Source organism: Alexandromys fortis, unplaced genomic scaffold (assembly GCF_014885135.2).
Source record: "Alexandromys fortis isolate MF-2015 unplaced genomic scaffold, M_Fortis_MF-2015_v1.1 scaffold_69, whole genome shotgun sequence".
NCBI lineage: Eukaryota > Metazoa > Chordata > Mammalia > Rodentia > Cricetidae > Alexandromys > Alexandromys fortis.
This window is the reverse complement of record NW_026067951.1, coordinates 2,223,751-2,248,160: the sequence shown is the minus strand read 5'-3', so window position 1 is coordinate 2,248,160 and position 24,410 is coordinate 2,223,751. Positions and strand designations below refer to the sequence as shown.

Sequence of the window (24,410 nt, the reverse complement as noted above, 5' to 3'; positions counted from 1 at the left end):
GACTTTTGCCTTTTTTTTTTTTTTTTTTTTTTTTTATGGAAACAGGTTCTCTCCACATCACCCTGGCTGTCCTGGAACTCACTATGTAGAACAGGTTGTCCTGGAACCTACTTTGTAGACTAGACTAGCCTCAAACTCAACTGAGATCTGTCTCTATCTCAAGTGCTGGAATTAAAGGTGTGCACCAGCCTGCTGCTCCTGACCCAATTAGGCCTTTAAAAAACTCATGTATGTATAAACAAACAGAAATCAATAGTCAGATAAAAGTGAATCACAGAAGACTAACTCTACATGTGAGGCACATTAGACTACAGGTATGAGTAGCAATCCTTTCCTCTTGTACTTTTAAAAGCAAATGGATGACGTAATTTCTACTATTCAATCTTTTTTTTTTTTTTGGTTTTTCGAGACAGGGTTTCTCTGTAGCTTTGGGGCCTGTCCTGGAACTCCCTTTGTAGACCAGGCTGGCCTCGAACTCACAGAGATCCGCCTGCCTCTGCTTCCCGAGTGCTGGGATTAAAGGCGTGCGCCACCACTGCCCAGCTCTACTATTCAATCTTAAGACAACTTTCAAAACCAGAGCACATTCCATAGAAAACGTCCTTCCAGAGACAAAGGCTACCACAACGCCCTAGAGGGAAGGCGCTATGCTGCAAACAGCAGAGAGCCCAACAAAGCACTTTCACGATGACTTCTACAGCGTATTCATACCTGAGCCTCTTTTTAACCTTCTTCTGGCCAGTTTGATTTGATCCTGTAGAATCTGTACCCAGTCTCTTGGGCCAGGAAGTTTATCCACATGGTTCGCAGTACAGTACTTCTCTGTAAAGACTGAAAGAAAACATGAGATACCTTAACAACAACAAACAGATGTAGAACAAAGCAGGATGGTGGCCCACAGAGAAAACACATCCATGTCTTTTGTTGTTCCTTTTCTGGTGCTGGGAATCTAACCTAGGAACACGCACATGGCAAGCATGCGCTCAACCACAAGCCTCCTCTCAGTCCTGAAGTGAAGGATGATAGCCCCATGGGCATATCTGCAGTGGCACTGTGCTCTCTGGGTAAAGGCGGTAAGCAGCTGAGCGCTGGCTACAAATGACGGCTTGTGCTTCAACATGAAACTGGCTGGAAACACTGAGCAGGTTGTGGGGAAACTGCTCTGTGTGTGCTTGTGTCTGACGGGCAGAAAGGAAAATGCTTCATAGGGCTCTGCCAGGTCCACTCATAACAGAATCGAGCAAATGTGTTAAATGACTTCGTCTGTGTTGTCAATTCTTAATCAAATGTGACATTACAGAGATGTTCTCACTCTGATCTTTAAGAACTCAGCACTCGCTGGGTGGTGGCGGTGCACGCCTTTAATCCCAGCACTTGGGAGGCAGAGGCAGGCGGATCTCTGTGAGTTTGAGGCTAGCCTGGCCTACATGAGCTAGTTACAGGACAGGCTCCAAAGATGCAGAGAAACCCTGTCTTGAAAAAAATTTAAAAAAAGAAAGAAAGAAAGAAAGAAAGAAAGAAAGAAAGAAAGAAAGAACTCAACTTTCAATGTAAATAATTCTGCTGTGCATCTTACTGAAATTGTAAGACTCAGTCTAGGTAAGAATCAACACCCTGCACACTGCAGCAGATGTGAGCAAAGACCCTACTAAGTGCTAACATACAATAGAGAGTCACAGTGCAGGACAAAAGAGAGGTGGGACATGGGGCCCAGGAAAGCCACAGGGTGTGACTGACCACATGTGAGGTGTGAGTTCACAATTCTGCCTGGCTCTGTTCCTGAGCATCAGTCCACACCCGCCTTTTCACTGGCTGCCTGTGAGGTCAGTAAGCCGTCCCAGCACACTGCCTTTGTGATATTTAAAATGTTGCTAATTTCAGTGTGCTAAATGTCTCTTTCAAAGAGAAAAGACACAGGAAAATATTGACAGATTTAACTATACAAAATTGAAATTCCCATTCAATGAAAAACATTTTAAAAGAGCCACAAAACCTGGCCACATTATATATGCCTGAGAATGTTCAATATCTTGAAAGAATTCACTCAAATAAAAGAGCAAGTTCAATAGTTCCATGGATCAATAGTGTATTTGAAGTATAAAATACTAGGGAAAATGTTTAACTAATATGAAAATCAAAGAACTGAAAAGTTCACATTGTATACCTATCCTGAGTTAGAAAAACAAGGTCAAGAAGACTGTATTTGATAGTAGCAAAATTGTGGTGGCCTGGCCCAGTCAAACTTTACTATTCATATAAAACTGGGAATTTTTTTTCATGGGAAATAAGAATAAAATATGAGATTCATAAAATGGTTACACTCCTGATCAGCAATGTTACTTCTAAAATCGAGTCCTAAGGAAATAGCAGAAAGAGGGAAAAAGCCCTGTGTGTGGACTCAGATGCAAGCAGTCCAGTTGTGCAGGAAAGATGACTGTCATGGGTGGATCTGCAGGCCACAGGGAGAGGGATTACCTTTTGGAAACTAATACTCGTCCCAGTTAACCAAGCATCCAGGGCAGGCGACAGACACTCTGTGGTGAAACAGATGATACAGTCGCCACAGAAAGGAAGGAGAGGTAAAGGCGAAACACCACAGACCTTGGGTGGACGTTTGTGTAGCACCCACATGATGTGGCCAGCAGAAGGCTAGACAGAACGGTATAGGGAAAAAGGCTGGGCCACTGCTGCTGAGTCTGTAGGGATCAGTTCCCTGAGATAAGCTCATGAATGATGCATCGCCAATGCCATCATCATACACTTCAGATCAATTTAGATTACTCGATGATAACTAATACAATGTCAATACTAAGTAAGTTGTATTGTTGTGTTATTTAGGGATAACCACAAGAAAAAGTCTACACAGCTCTCTCTGAAAACCAGGCTGGCCTTGAACTCAGAGATCCTTCTTCCTCTGCCTTCCCAGGGCTGGGATTAAAGGTGTGCACCACCACTGCCTGGCAAAAGCCTACATGTTTAAAGCATGTACTTTACCAGTGGGCTATGCTGCCAACATCAAAGGTGGTGTGTATGCGTGTGTGTGTGTGTGTTTATGACATGTTGGTTTTTTTTCCCCTTGCGTATGTTCAATCCCTGATTGTTTAAATCTGTGAATGCTGAACTCACTGAACACAAAGAGCCACTGTATATGAGCAGAAAAACTGCTGAGAGAACATACAGAGGGGAGGGCACCTGGCTGAGCACACGGGTGGAGAACGCAGGGCTTAGGGATAGAGGATGGAGGCAGAGAAGCCCACACAGAAGGCCAGACGGCTGCAAAGCTAAGGGGCTCAGGAAGAACAGCCAGGTGGCTCCAGAGCATAGGGAGCCAGTGGCTTGGCAAGTGTCTGCTGTGAGCCATCGAGGGAGTAGCCACCAACATCCCTCTTGAAACGCCTGGGCTCAGAGGGTCAGGGAGGAAAGGAAGGTGAAAACAGGACATGGGACAAAGGAGGGGATGATTCAAGTATTCAGAGGAATGAGGGGTGATGGGATAGAGAACTGAGGCAGAGGGGCCACCTTCAAACAAGATGGAAAACCAGAGGAAGAGATGTGTTGATAAGAGGCGGCTCCAGATGCAAGGCTCTAGGCTCCAGGGACTCCTCGAGTTCAGTGCTGAGGTGCCATGAAGAGGGAGAGTGTGGGGAGGTTTGGAATTGTTGACAACTGAGGACAAGCGGTAAGGTGCTAAGCAGCGAATGGGGTGCAGTCTACTAGGGGTATCAGGTTGAAGGGATGGCCTGGGGTTAGGATTAGCAGAACAGTTTCAGCAGCAGAACTTAAAGCACTTGAAGATGTTAGGAAAATGACACCAGAGAGGGGGGGCTGACAGACAGACTCTGGGATGCTGAGGTATAAAACAGCGGAGCAGTGTGGAAGGATGCTAGGGTATGTCGAGTGAGGTGGGCTAGCAAGCAGAAGAAGAAGGTAGGACTGCTGAGGTCCTGACACCATGTGGCCAGGGATCAGGTAGATTTTCATGTGCACAGGGGAGTGAGTCACACCAGACAACAGTTGGAGGGAGACGTACAGAAGAGCCTCAGTGGGAAGGTCCACGGCAGTCTTCATGAGCGGGGAGCGGGAAGATGGTCAGGAAGCAGAACCAAGGAGCAGGGCAGCACCAGGAGACCTGCTGTGGGTTCTGTAGGGCACAGGAGAGCAGCAGCGGAGGAAACAGGTCACATTCCTGGGCACAGGGGTTCTCAACTTCCTGCACCAGGTCCTTCCTTCCTTCCTTCCTTCCTTCCTTCCTTCCTTCCTTCCTTCCTTCCTTCCTTCCTTCCTTCCTTCCTTCCTTTCTCTCTTTCTCTCTCTTTTTTTTTTGTTTTTTGTTTTTTCGAGACAGGGTTTCTCTTGTAGTTTTGGAGCCTGTCCTGGCGTACTAGCTCTTGTAGACCAGACTGGTCTCGAACTCACAGAGATCCACCTGCCTCTGCTTCCCGAGTTCTGGGATTAAAGGTGTGTACCACCACCACCTGGCCAGGTCCTACATTTCTTTGTCTCCCTCAAAGCACCCAGTACAGTGAAGAAACTCAAGAAACATGTGGTGAACGAATCATTGGAGTTTCTAGTCTAGTTTCTAATGTTAGCAAACAACAGGAGCTCTAAATACAGACTAATTAGAAAATGGCCTATCTGAATGAGCAGGGAGTCTTAATCAGTCAAACATTTAAATAAAAAAGATTTTATCACACCAAATGCTCACAATAACATTTACTGACTGCAAACTGTCAAAAGGTGTTTGAAGTTTGTTTTAATAAAGAAAATTTAAAGAACAATGTATTTGTATCTAGCGTTCTATTCACTTATATGAAAAAGTATACTACAAAAATGACTGAATAGACTCTTATGAGGTAAACATCTTTCCACTTATAATGCTATGTATACAATTAATTTCCATAGCAACCTCTTTTCTTAGATTGTAAAATGCTTGTGCTCAAATTATCACACATTAGCAAGTTGTAGTTCCAGAATAACAAAGTAGTCCCAGGCTATGCCAATGCCCAAGCGGCTCCACGTGTGCCAGCAGCGGCGTTTAGAAGAACCACAGAGAGGGCTGAAGAGTGCTTGCTCTCATGCCGTGAGGGGCTGCAGTTCAGACCTTTACAATCCACCCTGGAGCGCAGCATCCCTTCACTCGCTTCAAAAGGCAGCAGCTTCTGCTTATATTTTTTTCTTCTTTCAGTTAAAACTTTTCTGCTTTCAATAGAAAAAAAAAATCACCATCCCCTGGGCCCGTGACTAAGACCTTTGAAGGCACAGCGCAGGCTTCTCAAAAAAAAAAAAAAAAAAAAAAAAATGCCTACACAAACAAATACTTCCACCGGGCACAATATTGACATTCTGATTCATGGATTACATTCAAACTTCAAAGGGACTTTTAGCTAGAATTTACCTATTGAAGATGAAATTCTATTCTCTCCATTACAATCGCAGACGAGACCTTAGAACAAGGCTGAAAGATGCCATTGCACTGGTGTGAAGACAGCTGATATGCTGTGTGAACAGAGGTATGGAGTAAGCAGAATATATTTTGCTATCAGAATCTATAGCTAAAGGTCAAGCTATTATCCTGGTAACAGTTCCATTAGGAGTAATGATGTGAAAAGTGGCATTGCATTAGTGCTCTGGGTTTCCTACTACGTTAATAGCGGGTCATTAAGAATCATAGTAGGATCATTTGCATTCATCCTCAGAACGCAATAGGTTCTAAAAAGAAATTTCCCTCCTTCCTATTTTAATGCATCGAGGAGACAGGAGGGCTAATTTTAAACGATACCAAATAATCTGAACAAGTGGAATGAGACCAACGATTAAACTAAATAAAAGAGTTTAAGCATCTACTTTGCTTAATATAATTTGAGGTCCCTAGGCACAGAGAGTATGTTAAGTCACCAGGGAGATGACAAATGCTTGAGTAGATCTGTAGATGAATAATGACTTTCCCAGATGCTTGCATTCATTTGAACCATGCCCTTTAATTGTTTATAAATAATGAATAAGCTTGCGGTGGCTGAGCAGAACCTTCCCCAGAAATGCAGCTTTTAATATAATCGTCAATGAGCTCGGTACTTGGTACAGTGAGCGTGTCTGACACACCAACAGGGCAGACTGGCCATGCCCCCCAAACCAGGTTCAAGGCGCTTCTTTCCTGGATCTTTTCTGTACTGGAAGAACAGAGCATGGTCTTTTAAAGGACGGATGCCACTGTACCATGCAGACACCCTAAGGAGTGGGGGATTTGTTGAGATTCAATCTCTCGGTGGTTTATTTAAGAATCCTAGCCAGCAATGACAACACACTTTCAGCTACAATGACTCAGTTATAACTCAAGTGGGAACTAAGGTTTGCATGGAGGAGATGTGGAAAGTGGGTCTTTGTTAGATGCCAAATTCCCTAAGCCTTTGAGGAGCTAGGGACCACAGCCTTTGTAGTAGGATATCAACTGGGGACCACCTGTAGAGAAGGGTGTTCAAAAGCAGAGTGACTCTTGGGCATTGATGTTAAAGACCCCTATATCCTTCTCACATCCTTCTCTGTTCTCTTTAAGCTATTACTTTAGCATCCCACGTGCTAAGCAGTTTATGTAGCTTATTTACTCTTCACAATAGCCAGTAGGGCGGGTATCGAGATCTTAATTACAGATGACAAGATCCAAGTCTGGGCAAGTTAAACGACTGATTTGAGATTGCACAGCCAGAAAGAATTGTTCCCCATAGAAGTTATTAGGTTTTTAATCTTTGATTTTGTAGGCGAGTATAGAGGTACTGTAAGAGAAAAAATGGTCAGATCCTAAACAGGAATAGAGCAATGATTAAGTAATATTTCCATGTTGAAGATGAATGTTGATGTTATTTTCAACCACACAAGACGGACGTGTGGTGACATCTGGGGAGAGAAAACTGGAAGATCTCCTGTGCCTGTGGCCTGTAATCCCTAGACCAAGGAGACCAGTTGAGTGAGAATAAGCACACATGGGAACTGCCCTATGGGGGGCAGATGTATGGAGTTTTGAACTCTGAGACCTGATGATGTGCTGAAATGTCCAGGAAAGCAAAAGCCCAACACTATCTCAGAGGGTGAGAGCTGGACCCTCACAATAGTGGTTAGGGATAATGAAATCATGGCATGCAGAGCTGAAAAGTCCTGCTATATCAGATATAAAACCAGAGCTGGGGGTGGGGGTGGGGGAGGCAAGAGGAAGAACCCAGCTGACAAAGAGAAAAAAGAAGAAAAGAGATGTGCAGAGAGAAGCGAAGGTATGGAGGTGCAGGGAAAACAGGACACAGGATGCAAGCTTGCAGGCCAGGCCTAGGGGGCTTGTCCCTACTCCAAACCAAGTGCCTCTGCGAAGACTGTTTCCCATAGGCAGTAGGAAAGCCTAAGTCTTCATGTACCACCACTTACGTCAGAGCATATACTCTAATGCCACCGGACCGCCAGATGCCCCAACTATCTTTCTCATCACTGGTCTCTATGCACTCACACATCTTAGAAGCACAGCATGAGACAACAAGTCACTAAAGAGCTTTTGAGATGTGACTGCTTTAGCTACAGTTTCTCTCACCTGTTTGTTGCTTGTTAAGGCCATTAAAAAGTGAATGATGCTGTCTGACCCTGTGCACAAATAGGGTGATGCTTTTTATCTCGAATCTTGACACCATGTGGCCTTATTATAAAAATAACATGGGCTCATTCAGGAAATAATTATCCAATACCCACAATGTACCAGGATATACTGGGTGCTAATGAATAAATGGCCTCTTGTTCTCAAAGAGTCTGCAGTGAAGTGGAAGATTAAGGCAAATAAGAGGTCAAGAACAGTAGAGGGCTGGGCATGGCGGTGCATGCCTAATCCTAGCACTCCTAAGAGTTAGGCAGACGGAGTGAAAGTTCAAAGTCAGGCTGAACTACAGAGTGAGACTCAGTGTCCAACAAAAACGAAATAACACAGCAGAGATCAAACTAATGCAACAAAACCTACACAAGATCAGAGAGAAGGGGGCATCTTCCCATGCTCAGGCTGTAGGGCAAGCATCTGGGGAAAGCTTTTATATGAAGTGTTGGCTAAGCTTTTCCTTCGGGGAAAAGTAGGTGCTCAAGAAAGACAAAAGCAGTCGATGCAGAGACGAATAACTGATCATAGTGCTACAGTAAGTGACAGCTGAGTGCTTGGCCCTGGATGGGACATATATATCCAACTCCGCAAGGCTCAAGCAGAACCACAGGAAAGCTGGGGCATGAGAAGTGCTAGGAAATGCTGTCCTTTGGACATGACATGACCAATCCACTTGTGAGCCCACAACAGCTTTGGTTACCTGCGTAAGATCTAGCCAGTAAACATGCCATCACGGATACAAGGGGGGGGGGGAGGCTCGTGAGGCCTCACCGCTAGCTAAGGATCTACTGTCAGTGGATGGCTGATGGAGTAGCGTAGGTTGCCAAAACTCCAATAGATGATCCGACACCCATGAGCATGCAGGCACCATGTGGGATAGGGTGGGGGTGGGATGAAGGTAGGAGAGGGGATTTGGGTTGGACGTGATCAAGATATATTATATACATGTATGAAACTGACAAAGAATAAAACAAATGTGTGGAAAAGTTTGGATGGGTGGATGGATGGGTGGATGGATGGATGGATGGTTGGATGGATGAATGCATGGATAGATGGATGGATGGATGGATGGATGGATGGATGGATGGATGGATGCATGGATAGATGGATGGATACATGGCTAGATGTATGGATGGCTAGATGGATGGATGCATGGCTAGATGGATGGATGGCTAGATGGATGGATGGATGGGTAGGTGGATGGATGGATGGATGAATGGATGGCTAGATGGATGGAAGGATGGATGGGTGGATGGATGGATGGCTAGATGGATGGATGGATGGGTGGGTGGATGGATGCATAGATGGATATTTCAGACACTGGGAACGTTATGCAGAGGTGAAAACACATCCTAAAGCTCTCCCAGGTGGCTGCAGTCTCGATAACCATGGAAGCTCAGGTTTCACACTGATGAGGGAGAAGAAAACTAGGTCCTGGGAGCAAGAGCAAGAACCCAGCCTCTGCATGAAGCTGTGAAAACAGCAGTGATCGACCAACAACACAGGACGGGAAGTAAAAGGTGAGCTCCAGCTAGCCTTTGAAGAGAGAATTTTCTTCTGTAAATTTTAAATGCTTGGATTACACCTTGAAGAAGCCTGGGGTTTGAGGTTATACTGACATTATGGATGTGTATAAGCATGGCTGTTGGTATCCCTGGGTCCAGAAAAAAGGAAGAGAAGGGAAGAGAAGAGTCATTTTAAAAAGAACTTTTGCAATCTGTGTCACGGAGAAAGGGGAGAGAGGGAGGGGAAGCACCCACTACACATAAATTATTCTTAAACAATGAAGCATACAGGAAACAATTTGGCTGAAGCCAGATGCAAGAAATCAGAATTAGACTCCCACTAACTTAAGACAAGGAATAGTAAGGAAATTTGTTTAAGATGTTGAAGGAAGGACTTCATTCATCAAGAAAAGGGCAAGGCCTGGCCAGTGAAGTGGTTCAGATAGTAAAGGAACTTGCTGACAGGGCTGATAACCTGAGTTAGACTCCTTATAGTGGAAAGAGAGTCCCCAACTTCTGTAAGTTGTCCTCTGATCTGCACACATGCATTAGTTTACACACACGCACAAACAGGCCAATTATGAAAATAATAAAATATAACTTAAATTGAAAAGATGAAGTAGTTAAAATTAAAAAAGAATCCAGAATGGGGCCAACAAGATGGATCAGTCATTTAAAGGATTTGCTGTACAAGCCTGATGACCTGACTCTGATCTCTGGAACAAAAGGGAATCAACTTCACAAACTGTCCTCTGTCGTCTCTGTCTCTCTCGCGCACACGTTCTCTCTCTAATAAATAAATATAAACTTAAAAAATCAAAGCTTAGGTTAATCAAAAAATTAATATTACTGAGACAGCACAGAGCAGGCAAGCACTGATTGTAACACAGCATTGAAGAGATAGACAACAGACAAATTAAGATACAGAAAACAACAAAAAGGTCCAACAAACACAGATGTTTCAGAAGGAGGGAAATGATAGAACAAAGGAAAGAAAAAATAAATTAAAACATCCATATTCTGGTTTTCAAGAAGCATAATTACATAGCAGATTAATAATAAAAACAAATATATACCTAAACATGAAGTAAAGGAACTAAACAACACCAACAGCAGAGACATCTTGAAAGCAGCTAGACTGGAGAGAAACTGTCTACAAAAAAAAGTCACAGACAGGCTGAGAGCAGACTCCCAGCAACTGATCCTAGAAGATCCTGAAACACCTTCTAGTCACTTTGAGAAAAGTCATCCTTCATCTAAAAGAAAGCTAACTAGAACACTGTTTGATTGATAGTGAGGACAAAATAGATTCTCTCAGAACAAAGACAGAAGAAAAGTACGTGTAGATTCTGTGTAAAGAGCACTCATATATCCCAAGATGGCCTTAAACCCACCATGTGGTCAAGGATGACCATAGGCCTACTCTCCTCAAGTGCTGCGGTTCCAAGCATGCACCCTTACGTGCAGTTTTGTTTGGCACTAGAGATCAACCCCAGCGTGTGTGCACACTATGCAAGCACTGTACTAACTGAGATACATGTGAACACACATGGACACGCACACATATACACACAAACATCTAAAAAAAATCTCTAAAAGCTTGCTGAGGGAAAAATAAGAGAATACTATTAGATTGTATGAGCAAAGGAGATTTTTCAAAAGTGGTCATTAGGAAACACAAAGCACAAAGAAAAAGAAACCTGGCTGTTGATCTCAAATTCTATATGACAAAGGGCAGCATGCGCAGTGCTTTCACAAGCTGAGAGACCAGTGGCAGTGTTTGTAACACATGTGGCTTACAAAAGAATCAGATAAGACAGTGAGAGAACAGTGACCTGATAGAACAGGAAAACCACAGACATTCACAGGAGAAAAGGCAGCAATGAGAAAGGGGACTGCTGCTCCACGCCTTAGGGATCAGGGACTCTCCCTCTCAAGTGTCAGCTGAACTTCGGATGACGGGTGAAAATTAAAGTCTGGCAACACTAGATATTAGTAAAAGTGAGGGCAAGCAGGATTTCTTAAACACTGCTTGTGAGAGCCATTTGATAATGCCCAATGAGGTTGGCAACCTTGTTCCCTGGTAGCCATTCCACTACCCAGTGTGTCCCTTAGGAAAACTCAGCTATAAATTCTAGACAAAAGATGACCAAAGACATTGCAGGGGAGGAGGGCGGGAGACAACCTTACAGTCTCAAAGACTGTAGAAAGGAAGGGCTACTTGTGCTGTGGCTGAAGTTGAAATTAACAATCTAGAGTAACATTCTATATTCTGTATTGTAATAATATTGTGAACATATAATTTTAAAAACAGGACTTATGAAATAAAACCTAGTGGCAAAAGTATGCATCTGTTTCCATCAGTTTGTTAAGAATAGTAAATACCATGTGTGGATACATAGTTACATAGTAAAATTAAAAACGGGAATGAGAAAGATACTCATGAACTTCAAGTTACTTTGAAACAGTAAAGAAAAAGAATGAAAGATACAGGAGCATTCTGACTCTTAAAAAGTAAAGAGAGGCTCCATAGTAAATTTAACATCCATTCCACATCTGGGAGGTAAGGCAGAGAGAAACACCAACTTTGGCAAATGCCTTCTCTATGTTCAAGATGAAGATTATTAGTTCTACCTCTTAGTCTCAATACTGTGCTAGTGGAGACATGATGGAGGAAGGTCATTGGTTAATTAATAAAGAAACTGCTTGGCCCTGATAGGTTAGAACATAGGTGGGTGGAGTAAACAGAACAGAATGCTGGGAGGAAGAGGAAGTGAGCTCAGACTCGAAAGCTCTCCTCTCTGGGGCAGACGCAATGAAGCTCCCACCCAGGATGGACGTAGGCTAGAATCTTCCCGGTAAGCGCACCTTGGGGTGCTACACACATTAATAGAAATGGGTAATCAAGATGTAAGAATTAGCCAGTAAGAAGCTAGAGCTAATGGGCCAGGCAGTGTTTAAATGAATAAAATTTGTGTGTTGTTATTTCGGGGCATAAGCTAGCCAGGCGGCCAGGAGCTGGACTATGGGAAGTGGCCTGCAGCTCCTACTACAGAGACAAATGCTGCACTTGACACTCTATGAGACAATCAAAGTTTCTACTAAGATTTGCCATAGAAAAGTTACTTTTGACCACCCCTTAGTCACATACCTCATACACACTGGTCTGGAGGTAGCACCGAAAGCTATCCTTAAAAGGGAGCCTCCGCAAGGAGGCGGCTTGGCCTTTCTCTAAAGGGACTACCAGGAGATACAGTGTCTATCTTGCCCTTCAGAGCTCTGGCATTCTCAGATAAGGCCTCCCAGGGTTTCTGTGTCAGAGGTGTTTTCCCCAGGAACAATGTCTCTTGTTCATCTAGACTGCAAACTCAACAAGAGCAGAGCTCATGTCTCTCATTCACTGTTGACACACATGAGGCAAACATGGACATACCGCTCATCTAAGACTATGTATGAAAAACTTGGCTCTGGTGTATTACTTATCCTGAAAGTAGTAAAAGAGGGGTTTCCTTTTATTAATTTTCACTTTTATATCTGTACTGTGGGGCTTTGTGTATGTGCTCATGTGTGTGCAGGTGTAGGTGCCTGTGTGCAACCCCACACAGGCCAGTGGAGGACAGCAGGCACCCTGCTCGATTGCTCTCAGCCTTATTCCTTATTTAAATAAAGGAGTTGAACCTGGGGCTAGGCTGCTGGCCAGCAAGTTCCAGCAATTCACTTGACTCTGCCTCCTACAGCAATGAGGCTATAGGTACATGTAGCCATGCACAGCTTTTTATGCGGGTGCTAGAATTAAAAACTCAAGTCCTCGTGTTTGAGCAGTAAGTGCTCTTACCTGCTAAGTCACTAAGCCACCTCCCAGCCATAAGGAAGGATTTCTTTCCTAAATGCCATAGGTCTCAAATCACAGTGTCCAGAAGCTCATTTCAGATTTGATTTGGTAGCAATGATTTGGTATACTTCACACACTAACATACCCTAAGCAATCATGAATTTAATGATAAAAGAGTGTTCTCTGCATTATATATTTGAGATTGCTGCAGGAACTAGTCATGTAGTGTGCTGTACAAGGTCAGCAGGCAAGTATGGTAAAGTTGGTCCCAAAGACCGCCTACCAGTCAGAGCTGACTGCTACTGTATGGGGCTATTATTTAAGCTGGTGGCCAGTATGAAGAGTCTTAGACATGTATAACATTGATCCCCAGCCATGTTGAGTTAATTCTATAGGCTTACTACTGAGAATTGAACAAAAACTTACTTCTGAACCATGGAATTACTGACTTGGAGACTTTAAAGACCAGTCAAGGCACACTCTTTCATAGAAAAGGTAATGTTTCTGAAGCTTAAATGGAACTCAGGAACACACTTGCATGCTTATAATGCCCCTTTCATTCCCCCCAACCTGGTGGGAAATGTGAGGCTTTGACAACATTGTTTCATCACAGTGATTCTCAAAGACCTGACACCAACAGAGCCTGGAGGAAACAACGTATCCTTTGCCTGCCTCTGCTGTGTTTTGCTACCTTGGCATCTCTGTCTGCAAGGAAGGGCTGAAAAGTGCCCACAGTGAGCTCTCAAATTAAACAAAGCTAATTTAAATTTATATCCAGTGAAGAAAGGCCACAGCAGAGCTCATTTATAACTCAATGATTGGGAAATATGATTAGCACTTTCTGTTGGCAAGCTGTGATACAGCATACCTTTGTTTAATACATCTGGTAGAATTCAAGAGAATAATATTTGCAAAATATTAATACCTAGAATAACAACGAACTTTGATGTAATGGTAATTTACTGTTTAATCCATTTTTTAGCAAAGAAAAATGTTTCAAAATGACATATTTATAGGAACTCTACTTGAAAAGTACCTTAGAAATCTTTAGTATAACTCATTTATTTTATAGAACAGGAAGTTACATATCAAGTAAAACAAAAACTTGAAGATTGAGAATCATCAAAAAGGCAGGCAAGCGGCATAAAATGGGATGCATCCCACCATCTCTTTCTGCCCGAGCACTGCACCATGGAACTCACCTATGCTTGTCTGCGCTTGAGATAAATGTCTGGATGAGAATCTAATGAGTTTTTCCTAGTTCTTAAAGCTAGGGTTTCTGGGTAAATGAACTTACGAAGTCAGTCCATGGTTAGAGTTTATACTATAGCTAGTAAGTCTGGAGAAGGCACCCGCAACTGCCAGTGTAAGTATGACCCAGTGAGAAATCTGATCACACCCATCGGAATGCAAACGTGGGCTGGGGGGGATACAACTGAGCACTTGCTGCTCTTGCAGAGGACCCAGGTTAGCTTCTCCTCACCCACACAGCAGCTTACAACTGTCCATAACTCCAGTTCTAGTGGATCCAAGCACCCTTCTGACTGCCGGGGCACCAGGCACACATGCGGTGTACATATACACATGCCAATAAAACTAACTCTCTCTCTCTCTCTCTCTCTCTCTCTCTCTCTCTCTCTCTGTCTCTCTCTCTCTCTCTGTCTCTCTCTCTGTCTCTCTCTCTCTGTCTCTCTCTGTCTCTCTCTCTCTCCTGTAGAGGTGACCAGGCTGGAAGAATAAAACACTGTCCCCCAGGACAGACGAATGTACACACATGTCTGTACCCCATCTCTGCACAGTGGATGTTAAAGCAAAGATGCTGGGTCTCTTTGGTGGAATTTTTTTTCCTTTTGGTTTTTTTTTTTCTAATTGAGATTGGCTTTAGGAAAATTTTGAGTTCATATTTGAGCCTTACAGTCAAGTTCCCACCCTTTCCATCTGATACCCTGTCTCTGAGGTTTGCTGTGATAATGAGCACTAAGGCAAACACACGGCTGGATACGTACAGCAATATACTAGAGGTTCTGACATAGAAAAGACAGGAAGTAACAAGTTAAACCTGACTGTGGATTCCACTATTGGCTTTACTCAAACTTAAACCCTACAGTAAATTTACTGTATTTTACCTTTCCAAGATGACTTTTTGCAGTGCAAATGAGAAGAACAGACTCTCTCTTGCATATGATGAAGCTCGTTCTTCGCTCTCAGAGAGTAACATGTATTTTCAGAGCCCTTACTGGAAACAAATTTGGTTTTGTATTTGGATTACCTTGATGTTTTTATCAATAAGATTTATCAATAAGACACATCATTTGATCTGTCGCCTTATTTCTTTTAGCCTCTACACTTATCTCCCACCCATTCTCGCAGAACAAAGGCTATCTATCAACTGAGCCATCTCTCCAGCCTCTGTTTAAAAACTACTCTTTGAGTAAGGATAAATTGACTGCTTGGTTCTTTCCTTCCTTCCTGAGTTTACTGGGCATTTTCTGTACAAGTGGCATAGTTTCAAGCATCAAAGAATTTAAAAAGTAATATATAACATACTCTCTCTCTGCCCACAGGAATTTACAGTCTTATTGGGAAGACTACATGCCAAACATTAAAAGGATCACCACAGGTCCTCTGATGTGGGAGTGTCATATCAATCTGTTGATTTCATTGGTTGAGCAATAAAGAAACTGCTTGGCTGGCCCTGATAGGTTAAAGCATTGGTGGGAGGAGTAAACAGAATAGAATTCTGGGAGTAAGAGGAAGTGAGGTCAGACTCTGCTCTGCTCCCGGAGAGACTCGACAGCTCTGCTCTGGAGCAGAGACGCCATGCTCCGCTCTCCCGATAGCTCTGCTCTCTGAGGCACACGCGATGAAGCTCCAACCCAACATGGACATAGGTTAGAATCTTCCCGGTAAGCGCACCTTGGGGTGCTTACACACATTATTAGAAATGGGTTAGAACAATATGTAAGAGATAGCCAATAAGAAGCTAGAGTTCATGGGCCAAGCAGTTCTTAAATGAATACAGTTTGTGTGTTGTTATTTCGGGCATGAGCTAGCCAAGCGGCCGGGGTGTTGGGGACGCAGCCCCGCCGCAGCTCCTATTTCAACAGTCCTCCTTTATCTGTTTTCCCAATGAAATTATAACAGCATGATTTTATTCCTAAACTGCTTCAATATAGGTCATCTTCCACACAAACCATGAAGAGCAAAGCCAAGGGTTAAGACTTATGGTTGCACCATGTAGGCAACGACTACTATGAGGATTTAGAGAAAGAAGCAAACAGCGGAGACGGGCATCTCGAGAAAGTCTCACAGGTGACGTGATGATGGTGGGGCCTGGCCAGGAGCAATGACTTGGATCTGTTTAGAAAGAACTGAGAGACCCTTAGAGAGAGTGTAAATCCAGAGTAAAATCCAAGAGTGCACAGTGTCTGAGGGACGGTGCCCAAGCTCAGGTGGCTCTCCCTGTAGGAAGTACTGGAAAATACCGTTACAATGAGAGAGAAATCAAGTTTTGGGCAGGCTAGAAAAGACCACAGACTGGACTGGACTTGATTTAGTCAGTAAATAAAAGCTAAGTACGGAAAATGACACCACAAAATTTGGTTTTGCAAGTATTACTTGACTGTTAGTATGCAGTATAAAAGAGAGTAAGGGCATATGCTGAGGTTTTGAAGGGGATGTTTGAGAACAGTGATGCACAGAGAGAGGGGGGGTCGGCAAACTGAAAAATAAAAGTGAATATGAGTCGATGGACAAAAAGAGTGAGCAGGGCTGGGTCGGCAAGCAGGATAAGTTGCAAACAGACAGAGGCCCTAAACCCTGCAGGGTAGACCGTGTCAGTGCGTGGCTGAAGCAGGTGCTAGGACTACAGGACTCGGGCCACACTGAAGAGGATGGCTACGTCAGTGGTTAAGGCAAGCCCTAAACACTATGGTTAGGTCACAATGTCCTGTGTGTCTTGTGCTGGGCTGTCAGTTGGTTAACTTGCCTCTGTCCACAGGTCTCACTGGGGTGTGGTCCTATTTAGTTGTACCTAACTAAACTAATTCAACATGGTACATTAGTGTAAGAACAGGGCCCGCTTGTTCAACCAAGGCCGCCCAGAACCAAAATAACCACACAGAAACTATATTAATTAAAATACTGCTTGGCCCATTAGCTCTAGCTTCTTATTGGCCAACCCTTATATTAATTTAACCCATTTCTATTAATCTGATTATCCCCACGAGGTTGTGGCCTACCAGCAAAGTTTCAGCACATCTATCTTCTGCAGCTCCATGGTGGCTCCCTGACTCTGCCTTCTTTCTCCCAGCATTCAGCCTAGCTTTCCCTGCCTATCTAAGCTCTGCCCTATCAATGGGCCAAGGCAGTTTCCTTATTCATTAATCAGTAAAAGCAACACATAGACAGAAGGACCTCCCATACCACATTAGGCTACAGAAGGACAGGGGGAGGCACTTAAATACTGGATTTGCTCCCATCCAAGGAATGGGTAGATAGGAAGCTGTTAAGACTGGGTATGAAAAGGTTTCTGAGAACTACTATGAGCGAAGGCAGAGCAGCATGCAAGCATGCAGCATGTTCCAGCAAGCACAGTCTGGAAGTTGTGTTTGCAGAAAACTGTAGGGAGCAGTGGGGAGACGCGACACCCAGAGTCATTGCAAAAGGAAGCAGCCTGCTCTTCTACGGTGGCATTTAGCAAGATGGACACAGCCAAGCTTCCTCTTACAGAAAGATGTGTTTTAGGGGCAGCCCCCAAGTCAATGACAATTTTGGTTCCATTTTAAATAATTGTATTTTAAAAGGTTTTCTTATTCCAAGCGTACATACAACTGTAGTTTTTCTGTGGATTTACCATTAGTCTGTAGTGCTATAAAGACAACACACATCCCATGATCATTTGTATAGAGACTTTTAGAACAGAAAAATTAGCAAATACCAGTTCTCTAATGGATATATTTTTGATGCATATATTGTATGACCCTGTCAACACTAGCTTATGGAACTGAACTGAAAATGTTATTGTTTTTTTTTTTTTTTTTTTGGCAGGTCCCAGAAAAAGCTACAGGGAATGTGACTGACCAATTCAGGACTTACTATATAATTCTGCTGGGAACATCTCAGATATGCAGACAATTCAGCAAGCTGAGAAAAAGGTTGGTTGTGTGGGGAAAACCTGCTGTTCATTGTGTGGGACCACAGCTAACCTGTATGGTATCCCTCCCTATGCAGATAAGAGAAGCGTCCTTCTTCAAGACACTGCTCTCACCTGCTGGGAAACCTTCATGATAAACACACAGACTGGCAATGCCAACAAGACCAGTGGTGCCCAGCATGCTATGCAATGCAGCCACGTCTCAGTGACCCTGTTTAATTGACAGAAACATCTCTTGACAGTAGGTTGTCTCTGTGAACTAACAGTAGTGTTAAAATGCAGGCTTGGTAAGAATTCAGCAACTGGGAATTACAATTGAGATTTTGGATATTAACCCCAAAATGGTTTCTAATGCATGAAAGGCTGAAGAAAAATCAAGAAACACTACCAGCTTGTTAAGTTGCTCCACATCCCCAGTTGCTCCGTACATGGGAAACAACAGATGGACCAATAGTTCTAAGGAAGATGAGAGTCCCTTTGGGCTTACAAGAAGACCAGTTGATGTGGGATTCCCCTCTGTATGCTATGAATATGTTTTATTACCATTAGTTAATAAAGAAGCTACTTTGGCCTTTAACAGGGCAGAATTTAACGAGATGGGAAAACTAAACTTCATGCAGGGAGAAAGAAGGCAGAGTCAGGCAGACACCATGTAGCCACCCAAGAAGAAAGATGTGATTTAAGAAACCATGAGCCTCATAGTAAAATACAAAATAACAGAAATGGGTTGAGATGTTAGAGTTAGTTAATAAGAAGCCTGAGCTAATTGGCTAAAAAGTATGTAATTACTATTAAGTCTCACAGTGCTTACTTCATGAGCTGCTACAGGAATTAGTGAGAGGGACCAGGGGGGTGGAGAGAAACCTGTCCAGGGGACAGGAAGAATGGAGAGTATTTGTAGTGGGGCGGAATGGAGAGTATTTGTAGCTACAGCCAGGGATGGAGCAGGACAAAACCTGAGACTCACTGCGGCCCCAGTCTCAGGGAGCCTGATTCATTCACTAGGTATGAGATGGTGCCTGAGTAACTTTAAACTGCAAAATTCAAAAGGCCCACTCAACGAAAACTTTTGTGGGTCAACTATGTCTGAGTTCACCCAATTGGTCTTATGTTCTGAAGCTAAATAATTTACAGTAAACCGATTTCTGGGGACTCTAGTTCAATAACTAGAATAAGCATTAACTAGTTCTGGAGGCAGAAGGTTTTCATTTCATGTTATTGAATTTAAGCTTTATTAAACACACTCCATAGCTAACTTTGCCCAATTTCTTTGCATTTGACAGGTTGCTCACCACTCAAGGTCTGTTTTAGAGTCATCTACTTGGTGAGGTCACCTAGTGAGGTTTGTGCCCTTTGTGCTTCCTCCCCTTTAGGCAATGGGCATGTGGCATTTACTTCATTCTGGCTTGGAGTCTGGGCCTATGCTATTGCTGACATGTCTACAGCTCTACCAAATGCAATGCTCCCTAGGTCAGGCGCTAGGACCTTACTCATCTTTAAGTCGTCCCTCCTGGCTCACAGAGCGTGGTATTAAAGGAATTCTCATGCATGTGGATGGTGTCATAAGGTTTATGAAAGCTGCTCTCATAACTTCTTCAAAGTGTGAACAGCAACAGAATCTACCACTCTGCTTGGTGAAGAAGTTGGCAGAACAAGTGCTTCACATGTAATCAAGGGAACTCGGGTACCAGACTGCCAAGGATGGAGAATGCATTTTCTTCAAGACTGTAATGTTCAGACCAGGAAGACTACTATTGTATGTATTCATGATTCCTTCATCTGATCTGGAGTGCTTTCCTTTCGTCCTGGTGAAGTAGTGAAGCTGATGACAGTGTTGTTTAGTCCACTCCTGGAGAGTCACTTCAAGTGTGTTGAAGCCAGCACCCTTGTATAATACAGGATTTAAAAGATCCTCTTTAAGCCACAGTACTAGGCAGACAGAAGCATCCAGATCTCTGTAAACTGGAGGCCTGCCTGGTCTACATAGGTAGTTGCAGGCCAGTCAGGGTTATAGTATGAAACTTTGTCTCAAACAAAACAAAACAACAAAAAGGAGAATCCTTGAGTTCAGAGAAGGAAGACATAGTGCTGTGAACATAATGTTATCATTTACTCCAGACAAGAAGGAAAGCTTCAGGAAACAGGGCATCCTAAAGGACTGATGGGGGAACTATGTTTCTTGGGATATGTGCTGCTGACATCTAAAATGACTATCAAAGTCCTGACGATGGGTGTAGCTGCTCCAGGGGCGTTGGTGTGCTGTAAACAACCAGAATCAGAATCCCCTTGGTCACCTGCTCAAAATCAAGACCTGGGGGTGTCCCACATCTGCTGAATTGATCTTAAGAACGAGCCCCAGGACCTAGATTTTTAACCAGCACTCTAGAAGATGTTGGTGCACATCAAAATATGACAACCACTCTGAAAGGAACTGGAAATTTAGGGCTGCCCATGCAGGACTGCTGGGGTTCAGTATACAAAAATTACATGAAGGCTGCAGATGAAGCTTCGGGGTAGAATGCTTGCCTACCACGCATGAAACCACAAAGTTCCAGTTGTAAAGCCCAGTAACAACCAAATCTCACCAAAATAAAACCAGCCAAACAAAAAAAATGCAGCGAAACATCTCAATGATTCAGACAAGAGCCAAGCTTCTAATGTGATATTGTGGCAGCTATCTAGTTATATCCTTTTTTATGCAGATTTGTACATAAAAACACAAAGAGGCAAATTAGCAGCCGGTCACTCATCTTCCAAAAGGATTCTTGAAGCAAAGCATTCATTAACCGGCTCTTGTTGCCTAACATCTAATCAAGAATTTAATTTACATACAACTTGGGGAGATAAGCTCTATGCAGTATTTGCTTTCGAGCTTTTGTTAAATTCAGTCCTATGCACTGGCAAGTATTAGAAGTGTTTCTTTCACTAGAGAAGAGACCAACCTTCTGTTTTCTTCCCTAGCATCAGAGAATTCGTTCCCAATATTTTCAGGAAAAGGCCTACCCTGGAATCCAGGAAATAAATGGAAGGAGCGCTACTGTGTAACTAGAAATTCACTTTGAATATGCTTTGCATCAGTAATACCTGACGGATTCTCTTAAAACACCAGTAGAGTTCTACAAAGAATCCAAAATGCTAAATTTTAAGAGATAATTGTAAGGATGAGATACTTGATTTCCAAACATTTCTCTATGAAGAACACAAACTAGAAAAGAACTCTGGAGTCAGAGCGGACACTCTGTTGTGGAAGGTTAAGTTAAGTAAGTTTACTTAAAAGTCATGGCTTCTGTACAAAGAGAAATCATCACCCTAGGAATATGCGAATTTGCTATGGAGTAATCCTTTTGTACACTGTGAAGAATTTCCACTTGGGTTGGTTTAATAAAAGTGGTTGGCCAGTAACCAGGTACGAATTATGGGCAGGACAACCAAATAGGAGAATGATGGGAAAAAGAAGGGCAAAATCAGAGGAGTCACTAGCCAGATGCAGAGGGAACAGGAAATGAACGTGCCATACTAATGAAGGTACCACCATGTGACAGAGCATAATCAAATTGTACAAGCTAGTTAATAATAAGCCTGAGCTATTGACCGGGCACCTGTAATTAATATTAAGCCTCTAAGTGGTAATTTGAGAGCAGCTGTGGGATAGGAAAACTTCGCCTACACAAATTGAAGCTAGTATTTTATGGATAACCAATGAAAGTTAGCATCAAAAAATAAGAATAAATCAGATACAAACTCCATGTCCATACTAATTAAAATCTTTTGAGGTCAAATAATAGTAACAAATAATAAATTTTTAAAATAATATATTAGCTAGAGAAATATGACAAAGTTAAGAGAATTGTATCCAACCTATACTCCAAAAGGTTTTTTTTTTTTAAAATTAATTCCACCATAAAGTGAATTATTTGCAGTAACTGTGGAAAATAAGAGAGCCTATTGAATAACAGATTGGACTGCATGTGTGCAGAGTCATGGACTAAAGTGGAGTTTAGATGGTCATTTCTGGAGAGCATGTGACACAGTGACATTAGCCTTGAACTGTTTGGAATACCACTATCTATAAGCTGTCCCTTCATAGTTCTAAGTCCTTAAGGCTCCCTAGACAGACCAAGGCTGCTCTCTCAGGAGAATAGGCAGGGTTGTTGAAGGGGGTAGTGTGAGGGGCACCAACGTCTCTTGACATACATAAGTGATATCAATCGAATGCAAGGAGATTCAAAACTCCAGCCCAGTTACATAGCAAAAACTTTCTTACCTGATTACTATTAATTAAAAATCATAACTAGGGTTCTAAAAATTGCTTTGTTGTAACCGTTTCTGAAGATCATCTAGACAGTCAGCGCCACATGTGGGTAACTCTTAAGTCACTGCCTGGTCCACTGAGCACATCACAGAAAAACTAAGGGGGATGGTCAATGAAACCTTTGCAGGGACAGCCTGCTGTGAGTGAGCGGATGGAGTGCAAACCCCCACGCGAGGTTTTGGCTACACAATCAAAATGATTCCCATCTAAGCTTCTCAGCTTTACCCAGCACTGCCCCTAAGCCTCTAGCTAATGAGATAAGTTGTTTCCTGCAGCTCAAAATATAAAGTGTATTTTTTATTCATTTATTTGTTTATTTTTTTAATCATTCTGGGGATCAAACCCAGCGTGTCACATATGCTGAACAAGAGCTCTAGCTTCCTAGCCCTCAGGTGAGTTTTTCCTAATTAAGGATCCTTTCATTAGCAATACCCTAGTTTACACTTATCCATTAACTTTTAAAAGACTATCATTAAGTATAAGTCCCTATTAACACACAAAATTATGTAAAAAGTACCATCTCTACAGAGAGGCTTATGTTTTACTTCTGAGATATTGTCATGGGGAGAATTATCACACAAAAAGCTTTGTTAATCATCCCCTGATAACCTCATTTCTCCTGTGCATTTTTAAAAAATGAACGACAGTCAAAGCTAGTTTATTTAAGAAAATAAATATCACCTTGTATAATTCCTCTCAGAGTCTGGATTTCTTTTATGAAGGGTGCATAATACCAACCGTGAAACCAGATAGACACACAAGAAAAAAACAAAGCTATAAATCAATCTCACTGACGAACAGAGATGAAGATAAAATCAATAAAATACCTGCAAACTGGAGCTGGAGAGAAAGCTCGGTAGTCAAGAGCTCTTCCTGCCTCCCAGCACCACCTGAAACTCCAGTTCCAGGGGACCTGAGGCCCTCTCCTGGCTTTCACAAGCACTGCACACATGTGGTGCATATATATACACTCACATAGGCAAGACACTCAGAAGAAAATAAAATAAATCTAACTTTAAAAAACACTTGTGTGGTAGTTCGAATGTAATTGGCCCCCATAAGCTCACAGGGAGTGGCACTATTAGGTGTTCTTTTTTTTTAAAATATTTATTTATTTATTATATACACAGTGTTCAGCCTCCATGTATGCCTGCAGGCCAGAAGAGGGCGCCAGGTCTCATTACAGATGGCTGTGAGCCACCATGTGGGTTGCTGGGAATTGAACTCAGGACCTTCAGAAGAGCAGTCAGTGCTCTTAAACCACTGAGCCATCTCTCCAGCCCCTATTAGGTGTTCTTGTTGGAGAAGCACGTCACTGTGGGAATGTGCTTTGGGGTCTCATCTATGTTCAAGACACGTCCATGTCTCAGTTTACCTCCTGATGCCTGCAGGATCAAGATGTAACTCCTCCTCCACTCTCAGCTCCTTCTGAACCAGTACTATGTCTGCCACCATGTCCCCCCATGATGATAATGGACTACACCTGTGAAACTGTAAGCCACCCAATTAAATATTTTTCTTCATAAGAGTTGCTGAGGTCCATGGTGTCTATTCACAGCAAAAGAAACCCTACCTAAGATAGAAGTTGGTACCAGGGACTGGAGTATTGCTGATAGGCCTGGCCATGCTTTTGTTTGAAGAAATATGGACTTTAGGGTTGTGGATTAGAAAAGCAGTTTAATGATTTAAGTGCTGCTTAGTGGGTTATACTAGTAGGGGCATGGGAGACAATGATGTTGTGTGATTTGATGAACTGTGGGAGCCTGGCTGAAGGGGTTCCAGAGAAGAATATTAGTATGTGGCCTACAGATCATTCTTATGATAGTTTGGTTAAAAAAAATGTGGCTGCTTTTTGCCCTTGTCCAAAGAGTCTGCCTGAGGCTAAAGTGAAGAGTTTGGATTAATTCTATCGGCAGAGGAACTCTCAAACAGTCTAGCATAGACTGTCATGTGGATATTAGTGGTAACAATTACAAAAAAGTAAGTTT

The 24,410-nt window shown here is 42.8% G+C and overlaps 1 protein-coding gene across 3 annotated transcripts in view; it reads right to left on the bottom strand.

Moving 5' to 3' along the window:
- The window catches only part of Bend7 (BEN domain containing 7), an 83,719-nt gene that overhangs the window by 11,411 nt on the left and 47,898 nt on the right, over positions 1–24,410 (bottom strand). For all 3 annotated transcript variants that reach the window (XM_050150511.1, XM_050150512.1, XM_050150513.1), the window contains one exon: positions 712–831. In XM_050150511.1, the coding sequence (XP_050006468.1) occupies positions 712–831 (120 nt within the window). The remainder of the gene's footprint in view (positions 1–711; positions 832–24,410) is intronic.